At 36.8% G+C, this 25,488-nt stretch overlaps 1 protein-coding gene across 1 annotated transcript; it reads left to right on the forward strand.

Moving 5' to 3' along the window:
* Positions 1 to 4,442: 4,442 nt before the first annotated feature.
* Positions 4,443 to 23,629, forward strand: LOC128241187 (myosin heavy chain, striated muscle-like). Its single transcript, XM_052958147.1, has 29 exons — positions 4,443 to 4,544; positions 6,018 to 6,176; positions 6,466 to 6,609; positions 7,092 to 7,248; positions 8,284 to 8,311; positions 8,814 to 8,925; positions 9,484 to 9,576; positions 12,074 to 12,137; positions 12,493 to 12,591; positions 12,858 to 12,961; positions 13,284 to 13,422; positions 13,619 to 13,887; positions 14,188 to 14,358; positions 14,554 to 14,733; positions 15,087 to 15,207; positions 15,565 to 15,635; positions 16,197 to 16,402; positions 16,546 to 16,803; positions 16,948 to 17,431; positions 17,638 to 17,829; positions 18,112 to 18,257; positions 18,575 to 18,722; positions 19,034 to 19,287; positions 19,516 to 19,594; positions 20,050 to 20,295; positions 20,934 to 21,480; positions 21,703 to 21,943; positions 22,185 to 23,079; positions 23,438 to 23,629. Exons 1-29 carry the CDS (start codon positions 4,509 to 4,511, stop codon positions 23,627 to 23,629), a joined length of 5,835 nt encoding a protein of 1,944 aa, XP_052814107.1. The 5' UTR covers positions 4,443 to 4,508.
* Positions 23,630 to 25,488: the final 1,859 nt, after the last annotated feature.

The raw sequence follows: 25,488 nt of genomic DNA on the forward strand, positions 1-25,488 counted from the left end.
ATATATCTTGAAAACATCTCCCTGTATATGATATATGTATTGACTCAATTCATACTATCTTAATTAAATAGCTGTAGACAATCTTATGTTATTGCATCATGCCAACAGATTCGGGAAATGTTTTCATTCAAAAAATCCCCCGCCCGAAGGCGCTAAACATAGAATCAATTTTGCCTGGCTTTACTGCTATGCCCAAGCTATGTACATGATAATCCATCAAAGACAATCATGTGCGATCAATTAAGAATATAGTGGAGGCGTACGTACTGGCATACTTTGGTTCCAAAAGTTAATTGGTAATTAACTGGGGTCTTAATTGCCTTTGTCTACATAAACTTACGCAAATAGTCTAGGGTCTAGCACAGACATGAGATCAAAGTACGTTTACTAAGCACATAACATACAGAGCAGAGAAGGTCAAACTGCAATATTGCAGATTTTTTTTAAAAATAACTTGGTTTAACATTATTTAAGTTCGTAAATGCAAATATATAAATTATATACATGATAAGTAAGGATTGGGCGGGAAGCTTAGAGTAAATATTAATATTTCTCTCCATGAGAGTTTAGTTTGAACTTTCGAAAATCCAAGAAAAAACTGCAACAACTACAAACAACAGCAACAACATTTTATTGTTGTGGTACAAAGTAAATCATTCCGTTTACAAGTCTGAATGTCAGTAAGTGAGCTCAACGAAATCTACACATTGTTGAATTTGTGAATTGCTTGTTTTAAATGAATGAAAGTTGTTTGAATGAATAAACAAACGAAAGAATGAATGAACGAACTAACGAACGAACGAACGAACGAACGAACGAACGAACGAACGAACGAACGAACGAAGAATGGATGGATGGATGGATGAATGAATGAATGAATGAATGAATGAATGAATGAATGAATGAATGAATGAATGAATGAATGAATGAATGAATGAATGAATGAATGAATGAATGAATGAATGAATGAATGAATGAATGAATGAATGAATGAATGAATGAATGAATGAATGAATGAATGAATGAATGAATGAATGAATGAAAAAACGAACGAACGGATGAATAAATGAAAGAATGAATGATTGAATTGATTGATTGAATTGATTGATTGAATTAATGAGCGGATGAACGAATTAACGCACGAGCGAACGTACGAATGAATAAATTTATACTCTCAGTTATTACTCAATTTTAAAATATATCAAAAACAAGGATAATAAAACTATTTTTAAAATAGATGCTCTGAATAATTGTAACGCTACTGACTCAATTTGTTCAATAAATGAAATAATTAATGATTGAATAAGCGAATGCAAATCTAGTTTAAATCAAACAAAAAGGCCAATCTAAATATGTTGATGTACGCTGTTTCATCCATTATATCTGCATTAGTCGCAATTAGTGGTGCTGTTTATGAGATCTGTATCGGTATTAGTATGTTGATTAATTTGCTGATAAGCCCAGCTTGCTTATTGTTCGACACTCGACACAAATCATTAATGTTGATCAAAGGCGATACATAATATTATATTTTAAGTGTGCATATCTGCAAATGTTACCTTCAGAAATAATGAGTTTTATGATGTTAAAGAAAACAATATAATTATTTTGTTCTTTTTTAAACCGCAAAAACATGTATAAGTATGGAAAAACGATATGCCGATAGAAAAACATATTATTGAATATCAGTCACATCACTATCTATTTCAAACATTGCATAATTATAAAACCTGGTGAAAATAATAAAAAAATCAACATGAATTATGTAAATTATTCATGTATGTTGTTCATGTTTCAGAAATGTTTATTATTTTCTTGTTCTTAACAGCTTAATTGTTTGACTTGATATGTAATGTTTCGGCAATACTTCGTATAATCATAATTATCTAAGTGCAACACATATTTGCATGGTATACTTATTATTAATGTTAAATGTATATTACGTTTCCGATGTCTCAAAGAGTCGAAACCCGTTGGCTCGAACTCCCAAGGACAGGCGAAGATACTTCGAGCCTCGGAAAATTCGAGCCAAACGTGATTGTTTACCTTCAGTTTATAGAAATCGGTCCTTTATATTCTGTTCGAAACAACGAGGAATTCGTGCCACGCGAATTCGAGCCAACGGGGTACGACTGTACTTGTTATATTATGATGGATATGTATTACATTTCCAATTACTTATATTTCGTAAATATGTATATGTTCTCATACTTATTTGCCATGTATCTTTGTGACATTTGTATGACATAAAATAACTTAAGATTGTGTTCAGTCATATTCGCGTATTATACAAGGCATCTTTTATCCATTATGAATACACTACATATATTGCACAAGGGCTATGAATGAATTTATTGATGTTAACATTTAAAAACGAGGGAATATTTCGTGCTCGTAAATGCAAATCTTAAAAGTCTTGGGCCCCGTTTTCAAATAATAATAATTATATCATTATTACAATGATTGTGAATAAGAATAAGAGTGAAGTTATATACCTCGTTCGCTCGAACTCCCAGGGAACGGCGAAAATACCTCGAGCCTCAGAAAAATCGAGCTAAGCGGAAACGTTTACCTTCAGTTTAAAGAAATCGGTCCTTTACATCTAGTTCGAGCCAACAAGGAATTCGAGCCAACGGGTTTCGACTGTATAAAAGCCCATTAATATGATTTAACCATGATGCTTCACAATTTGGATATACCAGTTGTGAATATGCATTTAAAGTGGATTTATATATTATTTTTAATATAATTTTATATGTTATATAACTATTAAAATTATTGCTGTTATTTGTTTATTAGTTATTTTTAATCGGTTAAATTAATAAATGCATTAGCTATGCATATTGATTACATGTATTAGTGAGACGATGAGATTATCTAAAAGTGTCAACCCTAAATGGCCCTGAGCTAATACACGAATAAACAGGAGATTGGCCCCTACTGTGGCATCAGTGTAATAAACAGGAAAGGGGCAGCAGGGCATTATCATGCCAAACATTCCTTAACTAGGCCTGTTTAAATAACCATTTTAGATGGGAAAACATCTATAGTAAGTGTTTAATTTTAGGTATATTTCTTTTTATTGGTAACAACTGAACTTTAAGTAATATTCGATTTGAAAAATAAGGTTTGCATATTCATATCTGTGACATTTCTACAGATTTATTTGATTGAAGTAACGACTTAAACTCTTTGATTGATACAGACCCCATTTGTACACCCTTGATGTTACGTGCAGAATTTATACGATAAATATACTTACGAAATTTTACCCTTTCGCAATTTATCCCCAAAATAGAAATAAGGGGAAAGTCTCGTTCGCTATGCTTACTCCGTCCATTTTTAATCATTTAAAAATTACCTCATGCCATCTATGTATCATTAATATAGATACATATATCAAAGAAATAAAGTACGACAATTAAATAACCAGGGTCCATATTCCATAAGTATGCGTAAAATGTTTGACGATAGGAATCGCTGTACATGCTCTATAAGTACAATTTAGAATAACAATACAATTCAACAAATTTCGTCATCAAAAGCTAAATTAGAAAGAGCGTAACAATGAAATGTATATATAAACACGTATTGGTAAATGCTTTGACCTTTAATTGCAGTAGTTTACATGGTGCGTTGACATTGATTTATAGCAAAATCACAATTTCAACACTGCAACTTTTATTATAAAATGTTATCATCGTACATTATTTTTATGGTAAAACGTTTATAATAAGCATCTAATTATATTACAACAATGGAAAAACAAACTTATTAATGATATTCTTTTCAACAAATATGCCATACTAAAATTCGCCAACATCATAGTAATAAGTATATGCCTTGTCCATGCATATACAATTCTATACCAGCACAGCGGTGATTTTGCCGGAGTGCATTCCAGGCCGTTCACAATTAGCCTTCATTATTTCTTTGATCACCAACGTCTCCCAGACCAGCAGGAGATTGCTATGCACAATGTTGCCTCCACAGGTAGAGAGGGTAAGATAACCAAAAACAGAAGCGCCATTATCACACACGTCATTGATACGATCTCGCCCAATCATTGGTCAATGATACTCACCAACCAATCAGAAACGTTGTAACAGGACGCTCTCACAGAGAGACTTCCAGCACATATAAAACCAGGCGCCCGGTCTGAAACTCACAAGGACTAATCCTCTTTCACACCAGGCACAGAGGTAAAGGCTAACTTTTTTCATTTTCCATCAGTGATTTAGATCTGGATTGTATGTTTGGACTTACATTATTAATGTGAAATATAATAATAGTAATATTAGAAAAAATAGACAGGATAAATGCATATATTTCTTTCAATATTTGTATCAGCACCATACTTTGTATCATAGAAATAAAACATTATGTTAGGTAAACACAAATGCATTATTTCTCATTTCTCATTTCAGTGGGAAGGGTAGTTCTTAAATTCCAGTTTTCATCAACTTCTTGTTCTTTTCGTGTTCAACGCCGACTAGTAGTAATTCAAGATGTCCGGAGATTTTAGCAATGATGTTGACTTCAAGGTAAGAATATCTTACTATGTATTATTATATGTAACTTGGGCTGCAAAACATCTATGTGAAGAAACGATTGACATTCATATTTTAAGAAGCAATTTGTCTCCTCATCAAACAACACTCGCTAATTTAAAATACACTTAATACATTATTCTCTCGTGAGCAAATCATTTTCGATTACTTCTTGTTCGTCTGCTCAGGAAGCTGGAACATTTTTATGATATCATAAGAGCTATTCACATCATATTGATATGGATAACAACTGTAATTCATATTTTTAAATTGTAAAAAGCGGTTCAAATTTTGATTTTCGTGTTCATGTTTTATTATTGGGGATATTCAAATATAAATGTTATAACTCATTAGTAGTCTATTAAGTTTGTAAATGATACTATTAATTTGATTTTGTATTTGAAATATCATTGTTATTTTGTTTCCTTTATTTCGTCAAAATGTGTCATAGTCGCCAGACGAAAACAAAAACGATTGTCGTAAAATATTTAAATTAAAGAATGTTTAAGTTGAGCAGCGGTTGCTAGTAAACTGGTTGGAAACCTTACTTTTCGAACATGACATTTTTAATGGGAGATAAACATACACATCAATGAAACAATAATCTATTTTGCGACTTTTTGGGATATTAACAAGTCGTATAGAAAAAGTATTAGTGGTTATGTATTAGGTTGTTCCATAACGTTTCTATATACTAGGTAGCTATTATGTTTAAATTTTTGACTACTGAGCTTGTTTTTGTAGTTTTTCATATAAATGGTAACGCTCTGTTCATGCACCACAAGTAAACGTTTCCTTAGCATTTCACAAAATACACCGTTACCGATTTTTACCCTGGACACGAGAGTGATTCGTAACTACATCGAAGCTGTCTGCAGAGTCGAGCTAATATGAATAATTGAAAACTCAAACTAACTGTTGTTGTCCAACCGGCACATGCCCGACTAAAATTAAAACATTTTAAGAAATATGAAAAAACGCCAAAGTAAAAGTAGTCCACCAGGGTCATTTTCTTAACTTACTGAATAAGGATTTAGCAATGATAATGCCGCTTTACTTGATGAGAAAAAATAGGTTATTAAACGGTGTTTGAAATTATTGAACGCTTAGTATTGAAGGCATAGTAGATATGTACAATGTTCATACTCGTGGAAACCGCATTACAATAACCTGGGAGTAGGATGGTCCGAGCCATAACGTAGATATAGGAAAGTACTTTCGTATTCCATTTCCGATCTTATACGGAAATTGTCGAGAACGTGTAAATATCTAATGAGGTCCATTTCCGAATCAATACGGAAATTGCCGAGAACATCTACTTATCTAACGAGGTCCTTTTCCGAAACAAAACGGAAATTGCGGAGGACATATTATTATCTAACAAGGTCCATTTCCGAACCAATACGGAAATACGGAAATTGCCGAGAAACTTTGATTGCTTTTAATCATGATTATGTCTCCTTACAGTACCTATGGGTAAACAGGAAGGCGCTGTTGAAGACGATGGAGGGCTTTGACGGCAAGAAGGCTTGCTGGGTCCCCGATCCGGAGGAGGGATTCTCTCGCGGAGAGATCGTCTCTTCCAAGGGCGATGACATCACCGTCAAGGTCCTGAGGAACAACGAGGTACGCTGCGTTTTTTTTCTACAAATAAGTGTCCCCATGTGTGAACTGTACGTTCATGTTATTTTCACAATATATCTACTTACGAAAGTTTGCCTAAAATGTGCAAACTGAAGGTCAAGATCTAGTATATCATTAATAAATTTTGACATACATGTACATCTAAATCGCATGCTTCTTTAAGTCGAGGGCCAACTATCTGCCGGTCTGCAATAATTCTACAATGCCTGTATCCCATATCCACCTACAAATATCAACAGATTGCATGTTTCATGTCTCTTTCCCACCACAGTCCCGCACGTTGAAGAAGGATGACCTTCAGCAGGTCAACCCTCCCAAGTACGAGCAGTGTGACGACATGGCCAACATGACCTACTTGAACGAGGCCTCTGTGTTGAACAACCTCCGTCAGCGTTACGTCAACGGCTTCATCTACGTGAGTAACTTCCCTTTGATCTTTTCTCCATCATGTAATTTTGATAAACGCCATTTTGAATATACGCCTTGTTATTTGTTTTGTTTTATAAATTTGACCAGATTTTTTTTTATCATTTAAGCAGATAAACTTACACCATTGCTATTCTAAGCTGCGAATTTAACCTTCAAACAATTATATGCTTATTAGTAAGTACAGTCGAAACCCGTAAGCTCGATATCCTAGGGACCGGTCAAAATACTTCGAGCCTCGCGAATATCGAGCCAAGCGGCAATGCTTTCAAAGAGTAAAAAATGGTCCTTTACATTAAGTTCGAGCCAACGAGAAATTCGAGCCAAGCGATATTGAGCCAACGGGTTTCGACCTTAAAGAAATATTCAATTTTCAAGTTGTCTGACGATATCAATATGTACGAAATTAACCGGCACATTTTATAAAGTGAATTAATGAACAACTATATTACATGTATTACACTTTTTCAGACCTACTCGGGGCTGTTCTGTGTGGCTGTGAACCCCTACCGTCGTCTGCCCATCTACCTAGACTCGATCATCGCCAAGTACCGCGGAAAGAGGAAGATGGAGATGCCCCCTCACTTGTTCGCCGTGGCCGATAACGCCTTCCAGAACATGTTGCAGGGTATGTATCTCTTAAAGGGAATCACTATCTAACAGATTTTCTGATTGCACGGAAGTCTTTTTTAATTTGTGGAAATTTATTTATTCTACTTACATTTATGAACAAAGGTTGATACACATCTGACATATAATCATATTAAAAGAATAATGTGAATCAAAGCCTTGAACAATTCAATTTCCAGCCGTATATCATACATTTATAGGCAAAATAGAGCAATTTCTGGCACATATATTCATTATCAACAGAGCTCTTATTCAACGCGTATCCGTAAGCATTTTCTTCACATTCAGTTTTTCATGTTTTACCCTATAAAACGTAAAAGGATTCTTCAAAATGAACGAATATGCACGATACGAATTTATTTGCATATGCGGTACTTATTACATCTTGTGATAGACCAAGTGTCGTTGCCACTAACGGCGATTGCAGCACTTTAAAGCCAATAAATTCTCGATTTTTGGCATTTTCGGGAATTTACAGGTACACGAAATATAGTACATATTGGTAATAGTACTTTGAATACAAATTCCGTCAACGTCAGCTTTTTATGCTCTGTACATTATCTCGTATTTCTCAAATCACACGAACCTAAAACTAGCTTTTCGATGAAACCAAAATACCTCGACCTCTGTGATCACGGAGAAATGGATGCCAGGGTCTCAATACAGACATTCCCATAGCATCTGTTGTGACTTTCATGTATCATTAAGTGAGCGAAAACGGTCCTGGGTATATAATAAAACATTCCGTTGTAATAACAACAGTGATCATCTATTGATTAACGACGTCAGCCTTTCATTGGCTTATCAGTACAAATGAAACAACATGTGGTAACTATTAACCTGTGTTAATTGCTGGCCCACGCGAGGAATGAACGACTTAGCGTCCAAAACAATGAAATATGTTTATATTTATCTACTAACTTATCGGCTTAGAAGATAAAAATGTCGGTGTGATAGATATTGTTGTATGTGCCACAAACTGGTGATGTATGAAGTAAATCATTTAACGTTGTAACCTTCTTGTCATTTACAGATCGCGAGAACCAGTCCTGTCTTATTACGTAAGTTCTATGAAGTTACATGTGAAAGTAATACTTTATATATACTTAGTTTCGTGATTTTTGTTAAAGAAGCAGACCTCTGAGTCATTACTTCATTTCATTCAAAAGCCCTATATATGAATTAAGTTCCAGGTTGTAGGTAAAATCACAACTTCAAACAAGACAATAACGAAAATCAAAACTCCCTGTCTTAAAACGTTATTTCATTGTGAGAGTAATCCTTGATAGACTATTGCATTGAATAATTTTATTCGAAGCAGATCCCTGTGTCATTGCACCATTTCCAAATTATTATTTTTTATCGAAGTATAGATTGTTAAAGAAAATCACCATTAAAACAAACAGTAAGAAAAGCCCAAATCGTTTACTACAACTGTTCGCTTTTTTTGTCACGATATTTTTGTTACGATTTTTACCAACATATCTGATTATATGAGTAAAATAAACGATCACTCTTTTATTTTACCATATCTCAATTACCTCCCTTTCCCTCCTCCATCAGTGGAGAGTCTGGTGCGGGAAAGACTGAGAACACGAAGAAGGTCATCATGTACTTCGCCAAGGTCGCCGCTGCCCAGCAGAAGGGCGAGGAAGCTGCTGCTGACTCTAAAAAGGTATTCACGCGAGTTCAATGTTTTAGGAATGTTCTCATGTCTTTTTTTTCTGCTTTACATTTTATTTTGCAAAATCAATTGATGAAGCGGCAATAAAAAGTAACTTTCTTAGTGTCTGTCCGGAATGTACATATTCTAGCTAACCGCTTAAAATATAATTAATATTGCCACTTAATGACATAATAAACATTTTGTGGTTGTTTTCGCCAAAGACGTTCGATATCAGAATGCGCTCGACAATCCCATAGGCGGTGCTGTGAGCCTAAACATAATATACACATATATATATATTTGTAAAGATCGAGATATTTGCATGCAATGATCATGGCTTTATTCATATCATCAATATTATAATGTATCAATAAGAAAAGTTCACATCAGAACTTATGTATGATGGAGACCAGCATAAACACGTTCAGAATCACAGGCAATATATGTACAATGTACACGTAGCTTCTGTGATATAATACATACAGATAAGTTTGTAACGTGCATCCAAAATTCAATTAGATAATCACTAACATTCGCTAACATTTCCCTCTGTTTCTCTTATTTCAGGGTTCCCTCGAGGATCAGATTGTACAGGCCAACCCTGTACTCGAGGCTTACGGTAACGCCAAGACCACGAGGAACAACAACTCCTCCCGATTCGTAAGTAGTCAAGTTCCTTTAATTAAGCACTTTAACTCCACTACATAACTTTGTCTCATCTTCAAAATATTTCCGAACATTCGTTCAATATCATTTCCTCCGTGTTTTCCGTTTTTATTTATACGTCCGACAAAATATCTTGTTATAATTGTACGTTTTCTCATACGAAATACTGCCTTTAATTAACCTACAAATTCCACAACACCATCCAAAATAATATCCTAATGGATTTGACCTAAAAAAGACTGGTTCCTTGCATTAAATATACTGTTAATTGTTGATGGCTGGTGACCCCATTTACTTCTAGTATCATTTAAATTTTTTGGACTTTGACCAGAAACACAGAAAGGCATTTACTAGCTGATTACTGATTTGTCGAGCAAATTACCAAAGTAGATAATAAATACATTTTGTATATTTTCGTGCACTCTTTTTTTGCACAAAACCCCATTTTATATGACACCAAAATGATATGGGGTCGTCAAGCATCAACATTATACACTTATTTATGTATCAGATACCTTACTATCTTGTCAACCTAGACCACAATCGGAACTCCTCGGCCTTATCGCCCATACGACGAGCATCGGATGTATGCCGGTGCTTTTGTAGTTCGTAAAATAGAACATTGTGACAACGCCTACAAAATTGATGTCTGCCTGTACCAGTCTGTGTATACCACGTGATAAATTACGTCATATATACTACGTCGGAAGGCAACATTGTGCTTAAAATGAAGACTTAAATCAAAGATAACTTTTCTTTTACAAAACCATTTTAAATGAAACAAAGGGTAGTCTAGGCCGCTAAAGAGCCCCGCATTAAGTGTATTACCATAAATTGATAAAACCATTAGTTTCATCAAACACTTCGACAAACCTGTTTCCAAAATCATGTTTTGACAGTGCTCCGTCAGACGGCCGTATTGTGAAAAGGTTTGTCGAAGTGTTTAAAGAAACTAAACTCTCAATTAAACTCTGGTAAAAAAACGAAGGAAGGGCTCCGTAAGTTGCGTAGACTGCGCTTTGTTTAATTTAAAATGGTGAAGAAAAAGTGAAGTTATCTTTGTTTAAAGTATTTTTCAAATCAAAATATTGCCTTCCGACGTAGCATTTATGACGCAATTTATCACGTGGTATACAATCCAAATAGAGTCAGGGTTATTCTGTAATTGAATTTTTCAGTTTCATTTTGGAGTTTCTAGTTGCAGCGAATTTAAATATAGGGAATACTTATAGGTAAACTGTCCTTGTTCACTTAAGGTTGAAAATGGCCGGAGTGCTCCGATTGTCTAGAATTTACCAAACTATATTGAATGACGCACACCTTCCTTTCTCTAGCTTTATCCAACAACCTCCTCGTACATTTAAAACCTTATTAGGGTTCACGTAAGTAAAGTACTCGTTGTTGAAAGCGTTGACTATGTGCTTAGTGTAAATATGCCTTTGGAAGAGCGCTTGAGTGCTGTTTACAGTTATATACATGTTTTAACGTCAGTTGTATATCGTATCGCTTATTAGTGTGTGATGCTCATGCCGTATGTGGCATTTAGCGTACATGTTTTACGCTCGCTTGTCTAGAATGTTTGCGTACTTACTCAGTTAGATTTCATTACTAAATATGTTATTAAAACCCGTGGTGTTAGTTTATACACTGGCAGTAAAAGCTGCTTTCGTGTTAAGTTATTTTCAATGTATACATTGATTTTGAGCTTGCTTTGGGTAAATATTATATAATCATTTACTATATTTATATATTGATGAAATGAGCACTCGTTTAGTACGCATGCTGACTTCTTACATTAAAACTTTGATAACAATAACAAACCCAATACGTAAAATGGAACTTAGTTTCTCTATTTTGTCATAGTTGAAGACCACATTGTAACCAAGATACTGATATACCTTACCATTATTGTTATTATTATTATTATTATTATTATTATTATTATTATTATTATTATTATTATTATTAGTAGTAGTAGTAGTAGTATTGTTATTATTATTATTATTAGTATTATCATTATTATTATTATTTTATTATTATGGCTCGATCTGCGTTTTTTAGAAAAAAAAGAGCACTTGAGTGTTGTTTAGAATGGTATATGCTGTACACGCGCTTGAGTGTTGTTTAGAATGGTATATGCTGTACACGCAAGTTGAAAGTCATGGCGCTTGTTTTTATACGCTCACGTGTGAAGCATATAGCATTACTTGTTTGCCTAACTAAGCTAAATCGCTATTGCTAAATATTTCTTTAAAAGTGCTTGCTATATCTGCATGTGTGTATTCATTTGATAAAATAAATATAGCACGTTATACGGGTCAAACTTTGTATACAATTGACATTTTCATGTCGTCTTGATTCAACAAGTTACACATATCTGCTGTTGAAACTAAGTCATTATTTTTAATTTTATAATGAAATTTCCTTATACAACAGGGTTGTTACAAATTGTACCTATAAAACAATAATTTTATTTCTCTCTCCCATTCAGGGTAAATTCATCCGTATCCATTTTGGCCCATCTGGTAAAATCGCCGGTTGTGACATCGAGCATTGTAAGTAATTTAGTACATTTGAAAACAATTAGAAAGAATTGAAAACGAAGGAACGTGTGTAAATAAGAAAAGTATAAGTTCATTTGCGCCATCGCCTTAGATAATAATGGAGATCAGGCTCCAATATCACGAAAATACAATCTCAATCTCAATCTCAACTCATTTTACCCATAAAAGCAAAGTATTTTTCAAAATCTTAAATGTTTTATACTTTACATATTGGATAGCTAAAAGCGCATCACATTCGTTTCAAATAAACAAATTTTTGGCTTTTAAAATGCATCAATTTATTCATTGAACCTTATTTATAGCTCAGCCTGATGAACATTTTAAAGTGCACTCCGTAATTTTGCAGATCTGCTCGAGAAGTCTCGTTGTACCTACCAGCAGTCTGCCGAGAGAAACTACCACATCTTTTACCAGTTGTGTACCAACGTGTACCCCAAGTACCATGGTATGTACATGCGCCATTTCTTTGTTATTGTTCATTGCAACAACAGCATTCATTTACCCGAAATAAACCATCGTGCAATACTAATTTATACAATAACTTGACGTATACATGTTAATATATTATACAATGACTAAATGACTTATAATTATTTAGATAGATCAAAAATTACAAATACTGAGATTCAATTGATGGATGGATTAAGAAAAAAAATGACCTGTACATGTGTAATGGTAAACATAAAATAAACGTGTCTTACTGTCTTACAGAACTCTGCTTGCTGACTCCGGATCCCGGCCTTTACTCTTACGTAAACCAGGGCGTGCTCACTGTTGATGGAATCGATGACAACGAGGAAATGAAGGCCACTGATGTACGTGCAGAATTACGAAGTGTTATTGTGAATGAAAAAATAAACTTATTTAATGCAACTTGTCTGAACCCAAAATTGATTGCTAAATTATACTATATTTATTGTTTATATAATTGCAACCAGTAAAAAATGGTAAATTCTTGTTTAAAGGTAGCTTAACCGGTTCTTGGTTGCTCAATATATATCTTGTATTTTCTTTTTACCTACCAAATAATGTAAATGTCCATACTAGCCAAGATATAACCTTTTCAAAGGTTAATACAACTGGCTGCTTCTTTATGTTTATGAAAATATACAACGTTTGAACATTTAACTGTTTCAGGAAGCCTTCGACGTGCTCGGCTTTACTCAGGATGAGAAGAACAGCATGTACAAGTGCACCGCCGCCATCATGCACTTTGGTGAGATGAAGTGGAAACAGAACCCCAGAGAGGAACAGGCAGAGGCCGATGGAACCGCAGGTACGTACTTTTGAGTTTTAATTTGAGGAACATAGATCTTTTTGCATGTTTGCAATATACATAACATGAATCAAAAACAGTCTGTTTAAATTAAATAAAGAAGTACATATTTGTAATCTTACCTTAAAGTATCGTCAATTTAAACAGCTTCTACAACTGTATCGTTATTTATATTTTCTTTATTCGCTCTTTACAGAGGCTGAGAAGGTTGCTTTCCTTTTGGGAATCAACAGTGGAGACCTGCTTAAGGGTCTTCTGAAGCCTAAGATCAAGGTCGGCACTGAGTTTGTCACTCAAGGCCGTAACAAGGACCAGGTGGTCAACTCCGTTGGCGCTATGTCGAAATCTATTTACGACAGGATGTTCAGCTGGCTTGTGAAGAGAGTGAACCAGACCCTTGATACCAAAAAACCAAGGAACTACTACATCGGTGTGCTGGACATTGCTGGTTTCGAAATTTTTGACGTAAGTTGTCGGGCTACACACATATATTTATGTAGATTCTAGATATATACAGTGCCTTGATAAAACTGATGTTTTCATGATAACCGACGTTTTGTTTTTCAAATACAAAAGTTTGCCTTGAAACAAAATTTTGGCTTGTTATAATGTACCTCCTAATAAACTTCAATGCTACTTTTGTACACATTACAACCGTTTGAAGTAACTGTGCGATACATTTGTATTTTCTTTCATTTATATAAACCATGTAATGAAACTTAATGAAGACGTTTATCATTTACTCAGTATTTCCTTTTGTTATAGTACAACAGTTTTGAGCAACTGTGCATCAACTACACGAACGAGAGGCTGCAGCAGTTCTTCAACCACCACATGTTTGTGCTGGAACAGGAGGAGTACAAGAAGGAAGGCATCCAGTGGGAGTTTATCGACTTCGGCATGGACCTCCAGGCCTGTATCGAGCTTATTGAAAAGGTAATAGCCAAAATGTATTAGCTTAATTCTAAACATTTGTCTTTTTTTTTCAAAGGACTATATCGCAGTATTTTTTTTCTTATTAGAATATTTTGTAAACGCCGCACTTTTTGAATGATTTTATTATGTCGTGTTTGCACTTTATTGTATCTTTGCCCTTCGAACATGACCACAAATGCCTTTTCGTATTTCTAGCCAATGGGTATCCTTTCCATTCTGGAAGAAGAGTGCATGTTCCCCAAGGCTTCTGACAAGACCTTCGAGGACAAGCTGAAGACGAACCATCTCGGCAAGTCCAAGGCCTTTGGTAAGGTCACTAAGAGCAGGAAGGGAGGCAGCAACGCCCACTTCGAACTTGGACACTACGCTGGCGCTGTAAGTAAAATGAGATGAAAATTGTGTTATTTTATTGATGCATTTACGTTGAGATAGTATCCAGCTGCTGAATGTAATTGTCTTCAGAGAAATAACATAAGCATACTATTCAGTATCAAGGGAATTAAATTTAGGATTTATATTCACTTTTAGCATTTTAATAAATATATCATTGGTTGAGTCTTTTTGGTTTTCATTTGTCATCACCTAATTCACACAAGCACGTTTATACCAAAAGGAAAACGTTTATGTTTAAAATCGCAACACGAGTGTGTCACATAATCTTGAAATATGTACGACAAAGCATTTAGCATGATCATGCGGAATCCCAATGCCTACTTGTACTACCTCAGGTGCCATACAGCATCACCAACTGGCTTGAGAAGAACAAGGATCCCCTGAACGAGACCGTTGTTGCGCTCCTGTCAGATTCAAAGGAGCCTCTGGTCGGCACTCTCTATGAAAAGCCAAAGGGTAAATACAAAAAGAAATTGCTCAAAATAAGTGTCGAATTAAAACAAAACATTCAGTTTCAATAAAATTCGAATTGCATTCACCTTTTTTGTATATAATTCACATAACCTTCTATTACATGTATACTATATTTTAAATTAAGAACAAGAACTAAGAAATATAGCATGTAATGACTCTCTTGTAATACCCTATAAGATATAAATTATACGTGTTAACACATACACGCACACTCGTACGAACAATATACCAATAGGTAATGACGTTGTTTTTGCGCTTGAACGGGCAGAAAAATACTAGGGAATAAATTGTTTTTTTCTCTTTCTCATCATCCTAATTGTTGAGGGTTTATGTTTACAGAGGAGGCAAGTGGTGGTGGTGGCAAGAAGAAGAAGTCAAGTGCCTTCCAGACCATCTCGTCCGTGCACAGGGTATGTACTAACACTCGCGAACAGTCAATTACCTAACTGAAATAACAATACGTTTACAAACACTCAAGATACGTCGCTAACCTTTAAGAAAGATTGTTTATCAAAGGTCTACCAAAACTCATGATAATCAATAGCTTTTGATAAATATGGTTAACCAGTTGCAAAACATTCAAAATAACCACTTACCTTTTGAAAAATACGATTACCCAAACGTTTAGTAACAAAGGATAAACATCATTAACTTTAGAGATAAATGTGTACCAAATGGTTTAAAAAAAACTAACATTTTACCACTTTTCAAAAATTAACCTCTCTTAGGTACAGTTTAACGTACATATAGTATGCATATGACTTGCACTGAACAATGACATAAACTAGTAACAAAGTTTTGATACATGTGAAAAAAATCAGCACATTTTATAATAAGAATTCATTTAATCATATATAAAAATATGCGCGAGGTTTCACCCAAGCATGCGCAAAGAATCGCGGTCGTACATATACTTAACATTCGGAAACTGCAGCATCAAAATTCTAGACACATTTCATCACTTTTTATAGGAGTCTCTGAACAAGCTGATGAAGAACCTGTACAACACCCACCCCCACTTTGTGCGCTGTATCATCCCCAACGAGGTGAAGACCCCCGGCATGATTGACGCTGCGCTTGTCCTCAACCAGCTCCAGTGTAACGGTGTGCTTGAGGGGATCCGTATCTGTAGGAAGGGTTTCCCAAGCAGGGTCATGTATCCTGAATTCAAGCAGAGGTAATACCAATTTCACAAGACTTTGATTTTTCAATTGTAAAACAACTTTAATACATAACACCTTTCAATATTTAATTGACCTAAAAACGGTACTTATTTCACATTTGGAAGTAACTGTTTATTCAACTATCTTTTATTATTAGATACTCCATCCTGGCCGCCAGCGCCATGCCCGAGGGCTTTGTTGATGCCAAGGTTGCCACTGAGAAGTGCCTCAGCGCCATCCAGGTCGACCCCAACGACTACAAGATCGGTAACACCAAGGTCTTTTTCAAAGCCGGTGTCTTGGGTAACCTTGAAGACATGCGTGATGAACGTCTGTCCGGCATTGTATGTCTGTTCCAGGCACACATCAGAGGTGCCCTCATGAGGATGCAGTACAAAAAGCTCCATGACCAAAGGTAATAAAATCGAAAGTTGCTCAATTGTTTGTAACGACATCTAGTATTCTTATTTTAGTTTTACAAAGATTAAAGTTTTTCAAATAAAAATATATTAATGTTTTTAACCACTTACTAATACTTGCATGTTCATCATTTGGTTAGGTCTGCTCTTGAGAGGATCCAGAGGAACATTAGGAAGTGGATGGCAATGAGGAACTGGCAGTGGTGGAAACTTTACGTCAAGGTGAAGCCTCTGCTTAACGCCGCCCGTGCTGATGATGAGATTAAGAAGATGGAAGAGGATTTCACTAAGACGAAGGAAGAACTTGCTAAGGTTGAAAAGATCAAGAAGGAGCTTGAGGAGAGATGTGTTGTTCTTGCCAGAGAGAAGGAAAACATGGCTCTTCAGCTTGCCACCGAGGGTGATACTCTTGGTGACATGGAAGAAACCATTGAAAACCTCACCAAGCAGAAGTTTGACTATGAGGCCCAGCTCAAGGAATACGAAGAGAACATTGCTGCCATGGAGGGCTCTGCCTCAGACCTGGAGGGTGTCAAGGCTAAGCTTGAAGAGAAGGCTGCTCAGCTTCAGACGAACATTGAGGGTCTTGAAGATTCCTTGAAGAAGGCTGAACACGAAAAGCAGGTATAAAATGAATTGGCGAAACCATTTCTTTTTAATTAATACATCATGTAAAATAAACTAACTTTATTTTGATAATATTTGTTTCTATTTGATGACAAAAACATAATTTGATTTAGGTCAACAGTAGTGGATTTCAAACAATGTTTCACTCATATATTATAACTTTGCAAAGTTAACTAATGGATATCATGCTAATTCCAATTTAGCACAAGGACAACCAGATCAGGACCCTGCAGGGTGAAATGTCAGCCCAGGACGAGACCATTGGCAAACTCAACAAGGACAAGAAGAACCTGGAAGATACTGTCAAGAAGACCCAGGACTCCCTCAAGGCCGAGGAAGACAAGGTCAACAACCTCAACAAGCTCAGGCAGAAACTCGAGTCCACGCTCGATGAGGTCAGTGCATACATTTCGATGTGCTCTTGAATGGCAAACGCTTTTTAATTCAGTTTTATTGCAATTACATTTTGACTATCAAATGAAAAGATGACAAAACAGTAAAATATGGATAAACCTAACATGTTTACCAGTACATTGTAATATCAGGTATGATTTGGAAATCAATTTGATCTTATAATGAAAGGAAATACAATATGTAAATAATAACATTAGATAACAAATGCACAACCTTACAAGTCATAGACAATGTTAATTGAACAATGTGTCGCATTCCTTTAGCTTGAGGACAACCTTGAGCGTGAGAAGAAGGTACGTGCTGATGTGGAGAAGGCCAAGAAGAAGCTTGAAGGTGACCTCAAGGCCACTCAAGAGAATCTTGAGGAAATTGAGCGTATCAAGTCGGATCTTGAGGGTAACATCAAGAAGTGAGTATATTTTGGTCGGTATTCTATTTCTGAAATAGTTCAAACAACTTAGATTCCGTAGATTTTAAACGACACACCAAGCAATATGTACTTCGTGTATAAAATACTTTATATATATCTTGTTGTTAAATTACACCAAATCAATATGAATTCTTAAGTTTAAAGGAGCAAACAAGACATAGTGTATGATTATAACAGACGAGGTAAACAACACTTGACATTTAGTAATACAATTTGTGAAGCCATTTTTTTTATTTTACGGGATTCATTATATACAAAACATAAAATACTAACGCTACATTTTTTGTTACTTCCAGGAAGGAGAATGAGATCAAGACCCTGAACCAGAAGCTTGAAGAAGAGCAGGGACTGGTGGCCCAGCTCCAGCGCAAGATCAAGGAGCTCCAGGCCCGCATTGAGGAGCTGGAAGAGGAACTGGAAGCCGAAAGAATGAATAGGTCTAAGGTAAGAACGGGAAAGCATTGTAATAATAAAAAGCAACATTGACTTTATTTGAGTAAGCCTTAGGATTATTAAAGTGTACAATATGCTGAATGAGCTGAACAAATACTTGTTTTGTGAAGCTGAAACATCAAGACGTACGAAAAACAAAAATATCAAGACAATAAATTGATTTGATAGTGCAGAAAACAAAACAAAATGAATCCTTTGTGCTCATACTTGAACTTTGGTTAATGTACTGCCTCTTTGCTTAATGTATAAGAAGGTTTCTTACCTACGTTTAAAACACTTAATTATTAGTTAATTTATTACAGGTTGAGAAGCAGAAGCAGGAGTTGACCCGTGAGCTTGAAGACATCGCTGAAGCTCTTGACGAGCAGGGCGGCCAGACAGCGGCCCAGATGGAAATGAACAAGAAGCGGGAGGCCGAGATCCAGAAGATACGCCGTGACCTCGAGGAACAGGCGCTCCAGAGCGAGTCCACTATCGCCGCCCTGAGGAAGAAGGCACAGGACTCCGCTAACGAGATGGCCGACCAGATCGACCAGCTCCAGAAGGTCAAACAGAGGTGAGAAATGATTCACTGTTTGGGGATTTTTTAAAATAAGTTGAATGAATTATTCATAAGCAGTGCAATCTTTTCTTTTGGAATAGAGCATTTTTACTACATAATCAAGCATTAATTAACATGAAATACCTTACAGTGTAGAATACTTAATGCTGAGTACTTAATGACTGCAAAGGAACATTTAAAACCGTCAGTGACTGAATATCGTGAAATAACTTTTATTGCTAGAGTTGAGAAGGAGAAGGGACAACTGAAGAACGAGATTGCTGACCTCCAGGACCAGGTTGTCAACGCCTCAAAGAAGGGAGTAAGTTGACGGAATTCATTCTTCTGTCGACACTCAAAATTTAATATGACAGAATACGTGATAGTTTACATACCGAGCAAGTTTTAAATCTTCACTGAATTTGGCTGAAAATCTGTTACATTGGTATTTTTTAGTATCGCATAATCTTAAACTATAATTCTATTTTTTTTTAACTAATGAAGTATATAACTTCAATATACCCCCCTCCCCGGTTCATATCACTGATTTATCATATTGTTATTATTGTTCATGTTCTCTATTTTAAAAATTCTAATCAGACTCAGGACATAGTTATTTACTTCAGGATCTTAACCAAGCAACACATAAATGAAATAAAGAAATCTGACCGACAGTTAATGAAACACCAAAAACGCCCCATGGCAAAAATATTAAGTGATATTAAACGATCAATCTCAAAGTGCATTATGACTTACCCGAATTATCTCCCTTTAAAGGGTATGTCTGAGAAGATGAGCAAGCAGGTCGAGTCCCAGATCTCAGAGTACAACTCGAGACTTGACGAGAGTGCCCGCAGCATCCAGGACCTCAACGCCACCAAGGCGCGTCTCCAGACCGAGAACGGCGACCTGATCCGCCAACTGGAGGAGGCTGAGAGCCGCATCAACCAGCTCAACCGGGAGCGCTCCAACCTGCTCGTTCAGCTGGAAGAGGCCCGCCGTAACGTCGATGATGAGATGAGGGTATGTAGTATTAACAAAAGATAATACATTTGAAGTCCTTCATATGATTCAATGGCATTGAATAGCGAATATAATTAATTAGAAGGATTATATAAAATACATGGGTTTAACGTTATGTATAACATCCTACTATAAAACACCACCCTCACAGATTTACCGTTTTTACAACTTTTTTATTTTTCGTCTTGGAATGAGCGATTTGTTTGCGTAAATATCTCCAATTCAGTGCTTAAAGACTGCTGACAAAAATCAAATCGCAGATTTTTATATTGACGTTCCAAAATTAATGTTTTATGGCTAAAACCTTTACTAACGGTTAAAGGAAAATGCATAAAACATAAATTTTTGAACTTAATAAAAATATGCGATCTTATGTTTTGTCAGCAGTCTTATCACTGGTTTACATGCATTTTCGCATATATTAAATCATTCCAAGACAACAATTAAACGTTGTCAAAACGTTCTGTGAGAGTGCAATTTTAAACTATGTTTCTTTGAAGGTAACACTTTAAAGTCGATTGACCAAAACGTGTGCGTTGAATTTAAGGCTTCTTATTGGACAAATAACATTCTATCGCATTACGTTGTTCGCTTAAATAAATCTGTAGCAATACTTATTGTTTCCGTTTTAAATACAGGCCCGCCAGAAGCTTTCCAGCGAGATGCGCAACCTAATGGCCGACCTTGACACCCTTCGCGAGCAGTTGGAGGAGGAGGGCGACGCCAAGACCGACCTCCAGAGGCAGCTGTCCCGCGCTAACGCCGAGGCAAACGCCTGGAGGGTGAAGTATGAGTCCGAGGGCATGGCCCGAGCCGAGGAACTTGAGGACACTCGCCGAAAGTTGACCGTTAAGCTCCAGGACACCGAATCCGCTCTGGATGCCGCCAACAACAAGATCAGTGGTCTTGAGAAGAATAAGAGCCGGCTGCAAATGGAACTCGAGGACGCTGTTGTGAACTCTGACCGCTCCAGCGCCGCCGTCACCGCCTTGGAAAAGAGGAACAAGTCATTCGATAAGACCATTAGCGAGTGGCAGCTTAAGGTCCGCAGCATCCAGTCTGAACTCGAGAACACACAGAAGGAATCCCGCAGCTACAGCACCGAGCTGTTCCGCGTGAAGACCCAGTACGAGGAGGTTATCACTACGGTTGACTCACTGAGACGCGAAAACAGCAACCTTTCCGGTAGGTGGCTCTTTGGTCTCTTTGTTTTGTAAAATAACGTGTATTGGTATGAGATGTTTTGCAAATAAAATGAATTTGTTTTGTTTACAACGTGTTAAGGGCGTTTAATTTCTTAGCTACTGCGAAATATACTAAATTAAAAGTTAAAACCTTAACTATTATTAAACGATATTGGATGTTATGTTTTCTAGTACAATACATTACGCGATTATTCATTTATAGCTGAGTTGTCGGAGGTGACCGACCAGCTGTCTGAGGGCGGCAGAAGCGTGCATGAGGTGGAGAAAACACGCCGCCGTCTGGAGATGGAGAAGCAGGAGCTGCAGGCCGCACTCGAAGAGGCTGAGTCTACCTTGGAGCAGGAGGAGGCCAGGGTCGCCCGCGCCCAGCTCGAGATCCAGGGCATCCGCTCAGAGATCGACCGCAGGATCGCCGAGAAGGAGGAAGAGTTCGAGAACACAAGGTGAGCGCCACTTCAAGTCGTTTGCAATATTAACTTTCTGAAATAAAATCACTTAACAAAATGATATACATGTACACCAGGTGAACGATACGCTCAGAGACTGCTATGTTCAGTTATTTGTTTACCAATCAATATTAACCAATATGTAATAAGTGTACTTATTTCACATTCAGATTTAGAGATATGATACAATTATAATGAATACAACTTAAACCTTATGTAAATATCACATCTATTCCAGGCGCAACAACGCTCGTCAGCTCGAATCCATGCAGGCGACCCTCGACGCTGAATCCAAGGGCAAGGCTGAAGCCATGCGCGCCCGCAAGAAGCTTGAATCTGACATCAACGAATTGGAGGCTGCCCTTGACGCCGCCAACCGTTCCCGCGCCGAGATGGAAAAGAACGCCAAACGCTTCCAGGAACAGTCCAGAGAATTCCAGGCTGCCATTGATGAAGAGAGGCGCAAGACATCTGAATCCATTGAGAACGTTCAAATTGCCGAGCGCAGAGTGACCAACATTGTTAATGAGTGCAGTGAGATCCGCTCCGCCCTCGAGTCTGCGGAGAGGTCCCGCAAGGCAGCCGAGAACGAGTTGGTTGAGACCACAGACCGCGTCAATGAGCTTACGTCCCAGATGCAGAGCATGGCCAGCGCCAAGAGGCGTCTGGAGGCTGATATCAGCGCCATGTCCGCCGACCTTGAAGAGATGAGTTCCGAGGTGCGCCGCGCTGACGAACAGTGCAAGAAGATGACCATCGACACCAACCGTGTCTTTGAAGAGCTCCGATCCGAAAAGGAGCATACCTCTCAGCTGGAGAGGATCCGTAGAACACTGGAGACTGAGATCCGTGAAGTCACCCTGCGCTGCAGCGAGGCCGAGTCAAAGTCCCTCAAGGGAGGCAAATCCTTCATCGCCAAGCTTGAAGCCCGAGTTGTGGAACTTGAATCTGAGCTCGACAACGAGCAGCGCCGCCACGCAGAGACCCAGAAGAACGCCCGCAAGGCCGACCGCCGCCTCAAGGAACTCGCCTTCCAGGTTGATGAAGACCGCAAGAACCAAGACCGTCTCCAGGAGCTCATTGACAAACTCCAGGGCAAAATCAAGTCCTACAAGCGCATGTCAGAGGAAGCCGTAAGTCCATTTTACAATTACCACCCCTACCCCCACACATACATATAGCTATAGATATTGCTTGTGATATAGGACATAAGATAATTATATTTTGATAAGTATGGTATTTGTAAAATTCTGATCGTAATTCGAATTCGAATAGTTGGTCTTTAAATATATATAACATTGCTTGTGCACATACAATTGACGAATACTTATTTAGCATTAACGATTCTCGCGTTTCATTAATACAATTACTATGGTGCTTAGTACAACTGAACTATCACTGAGTATTTCGTGAGTTAAAGGTGTTTCTGAAAACCCGGACTTGATCTTATATTGTTTAGACATAATTAAACGCAAATATTCTCCACTCCAGGAGGAAGTTGCCGCCATCAACCTCGCCAAGTACCGCAAGGTTGCCGACGAGCTCGAGAACGCCGAAGATCGCGCGAGTTTCGCCGAGAACTCCCTGCAGAAGTCGCGCCTAGCAACTCGCAGCCAATCAGCATCCCGCGTTACAGGCAGCACCGTTGTCAGGACACGCAGAGTCGTCGTCAAGGAGGTGTAAACACCCCTATGGAATAACAAACCTTACATAAAAATGGTAAGTTGGTTTGAATAATTGACCGAATTCATTGATAGACTTCGTTGTATACAAAATGTATTTAAAAGCTTAGATCGTAGATCGCGATTTCAATCAAGCAGTTAAACCTTTAGGGTTTTACTCCAGGAATATTAATTGTGTATGCAGTAATACACTTTAAATGGGAATCAATTTGACTTTTATAATACAAATTACACGTTAAACTCTTCAATTAATTAAGATTATCATTATTAAATTTTACGACCTTCTACTTAATATGTACTGGTATACTTGTTTTCGATAAAAAAAAAATGGCCGAGTATTTCCGATTGAAAACACAAATTTGAAATTGCTTTATTTTGATTGTCACATTTAACACCTTTAAAAAAGGGTGGTCAGTATAAATGAAAGTATTTACAAAAAACGTATTCTCTTTGCAGGAAACAACAAATGACGAGATCCGCATTTCCTCTCCATTTGGTTTATCCTTAGACAGCAACATCTTACCAACCACTGAGGGCGATGGAAAACAAAGTACAGAGAAACAACTCAATTACCAAAGACATCGAAACAAACAACAATACCAAACAAATTGTGCCCTTTCGACATTTATGACGTTGTTGAAATATACACATAAGAAACACTGAACCTGTGTTTACTAAGATGGTGTATTAACCTTTGAAATGTGCCGAAATAAGCTTTCGTTCATAACATGAGACATTACATATTTTATCTGTGCCAAGATAGTTGAACACGAAACGAAAGTGACGTTCTGTTATTTCTTAGATTAATCACTTCACGTTGATATTTTATGATTAAGAATGTCAACGTTTTACTAACTATTTTCGTATCTCTGTACTGGCTTTACAGTTAATATTCCCCGGTATTTTCTGATAAGCCTTGTGTATGAACCCTCAGTGGGAGATTATTTATTAAATTATGTATTTATTTAGTTATTTATTTATTTATTTGTTAACATACAGTTAGGTCAATGTCCAATGTGAACAATCATATGGTGTTAAATCCATTAATATCATTGAATGTAAAACATTTGTGAACTCTAATCTACTGTTTGTATCGTTAAAATCTATCCTAATAAAAGCAAACAATTAAATATACCCGAGTTAATTATGTTTTATGCCGCATTATAAGTGTTGAATTAAAAGTATTCTGAAATATGTGTATACAAATACGTGTTCAGCGAAGTACATGTGATACATTCCGTTGAACTGTCGAAAGAACAAACTATTTGGGTTATAACAAATAACAGTTGCGATTTGATTGAAATTGTTCACTGATAATAATGAGCTGACTTCAAACTTACATGCAATTTCATTTAAGGCATGCATTGCAGAAATGTAGTACCTGAACTAAGTTAAAACATTATATTTACTCGATCGTTTTAATTCCGCAAATAAGTACAATAAAGACCGGAATCGTGTCAAGTAAAAATCATGTTATAAGAACTTTTGAAAGGTGAATTCTTAAATGTTGCAAGACGTCTTAAATATACAGTCTAACCCCGTTTGCTCGAACTACCAGGGCGGGCGAAAATACCTCGAGCCTTGGAGAGTTCGAGCCAAGCAAAAATGCATACTTTTAGTATAAAGAAATATGTGCTTTAGATCAAGTTCGAGCCAACGAGAACAACTGTGACATCAAAAACATTGTGACAAATAGCGCAAACTCTGTCACAACTTAAACACCAACTTTTTAAAGATGCACTCTTACTCCCAAATAAGATTTACCACAATTAATATTACTAGTTTAATATTCCAAAAAGGATGAATAAATGTCGAAAATAATGGTTCTTATGAAGGATACCGAGTTAAATTTGAAAGAAA

Source organism: Mya arenaria, chromosome 7 (genome assembly GCF_026914265.1).
Source record: "Mya arenaria isolate MELC-2E11 chromosome 7, ASM2691426v1".
Classification (NCBI taxonomy): Eukaryota; Metazoa; Mollusca; class Bivalvia; order Myida; family Myidae; genus Mya; species Mya arenaria.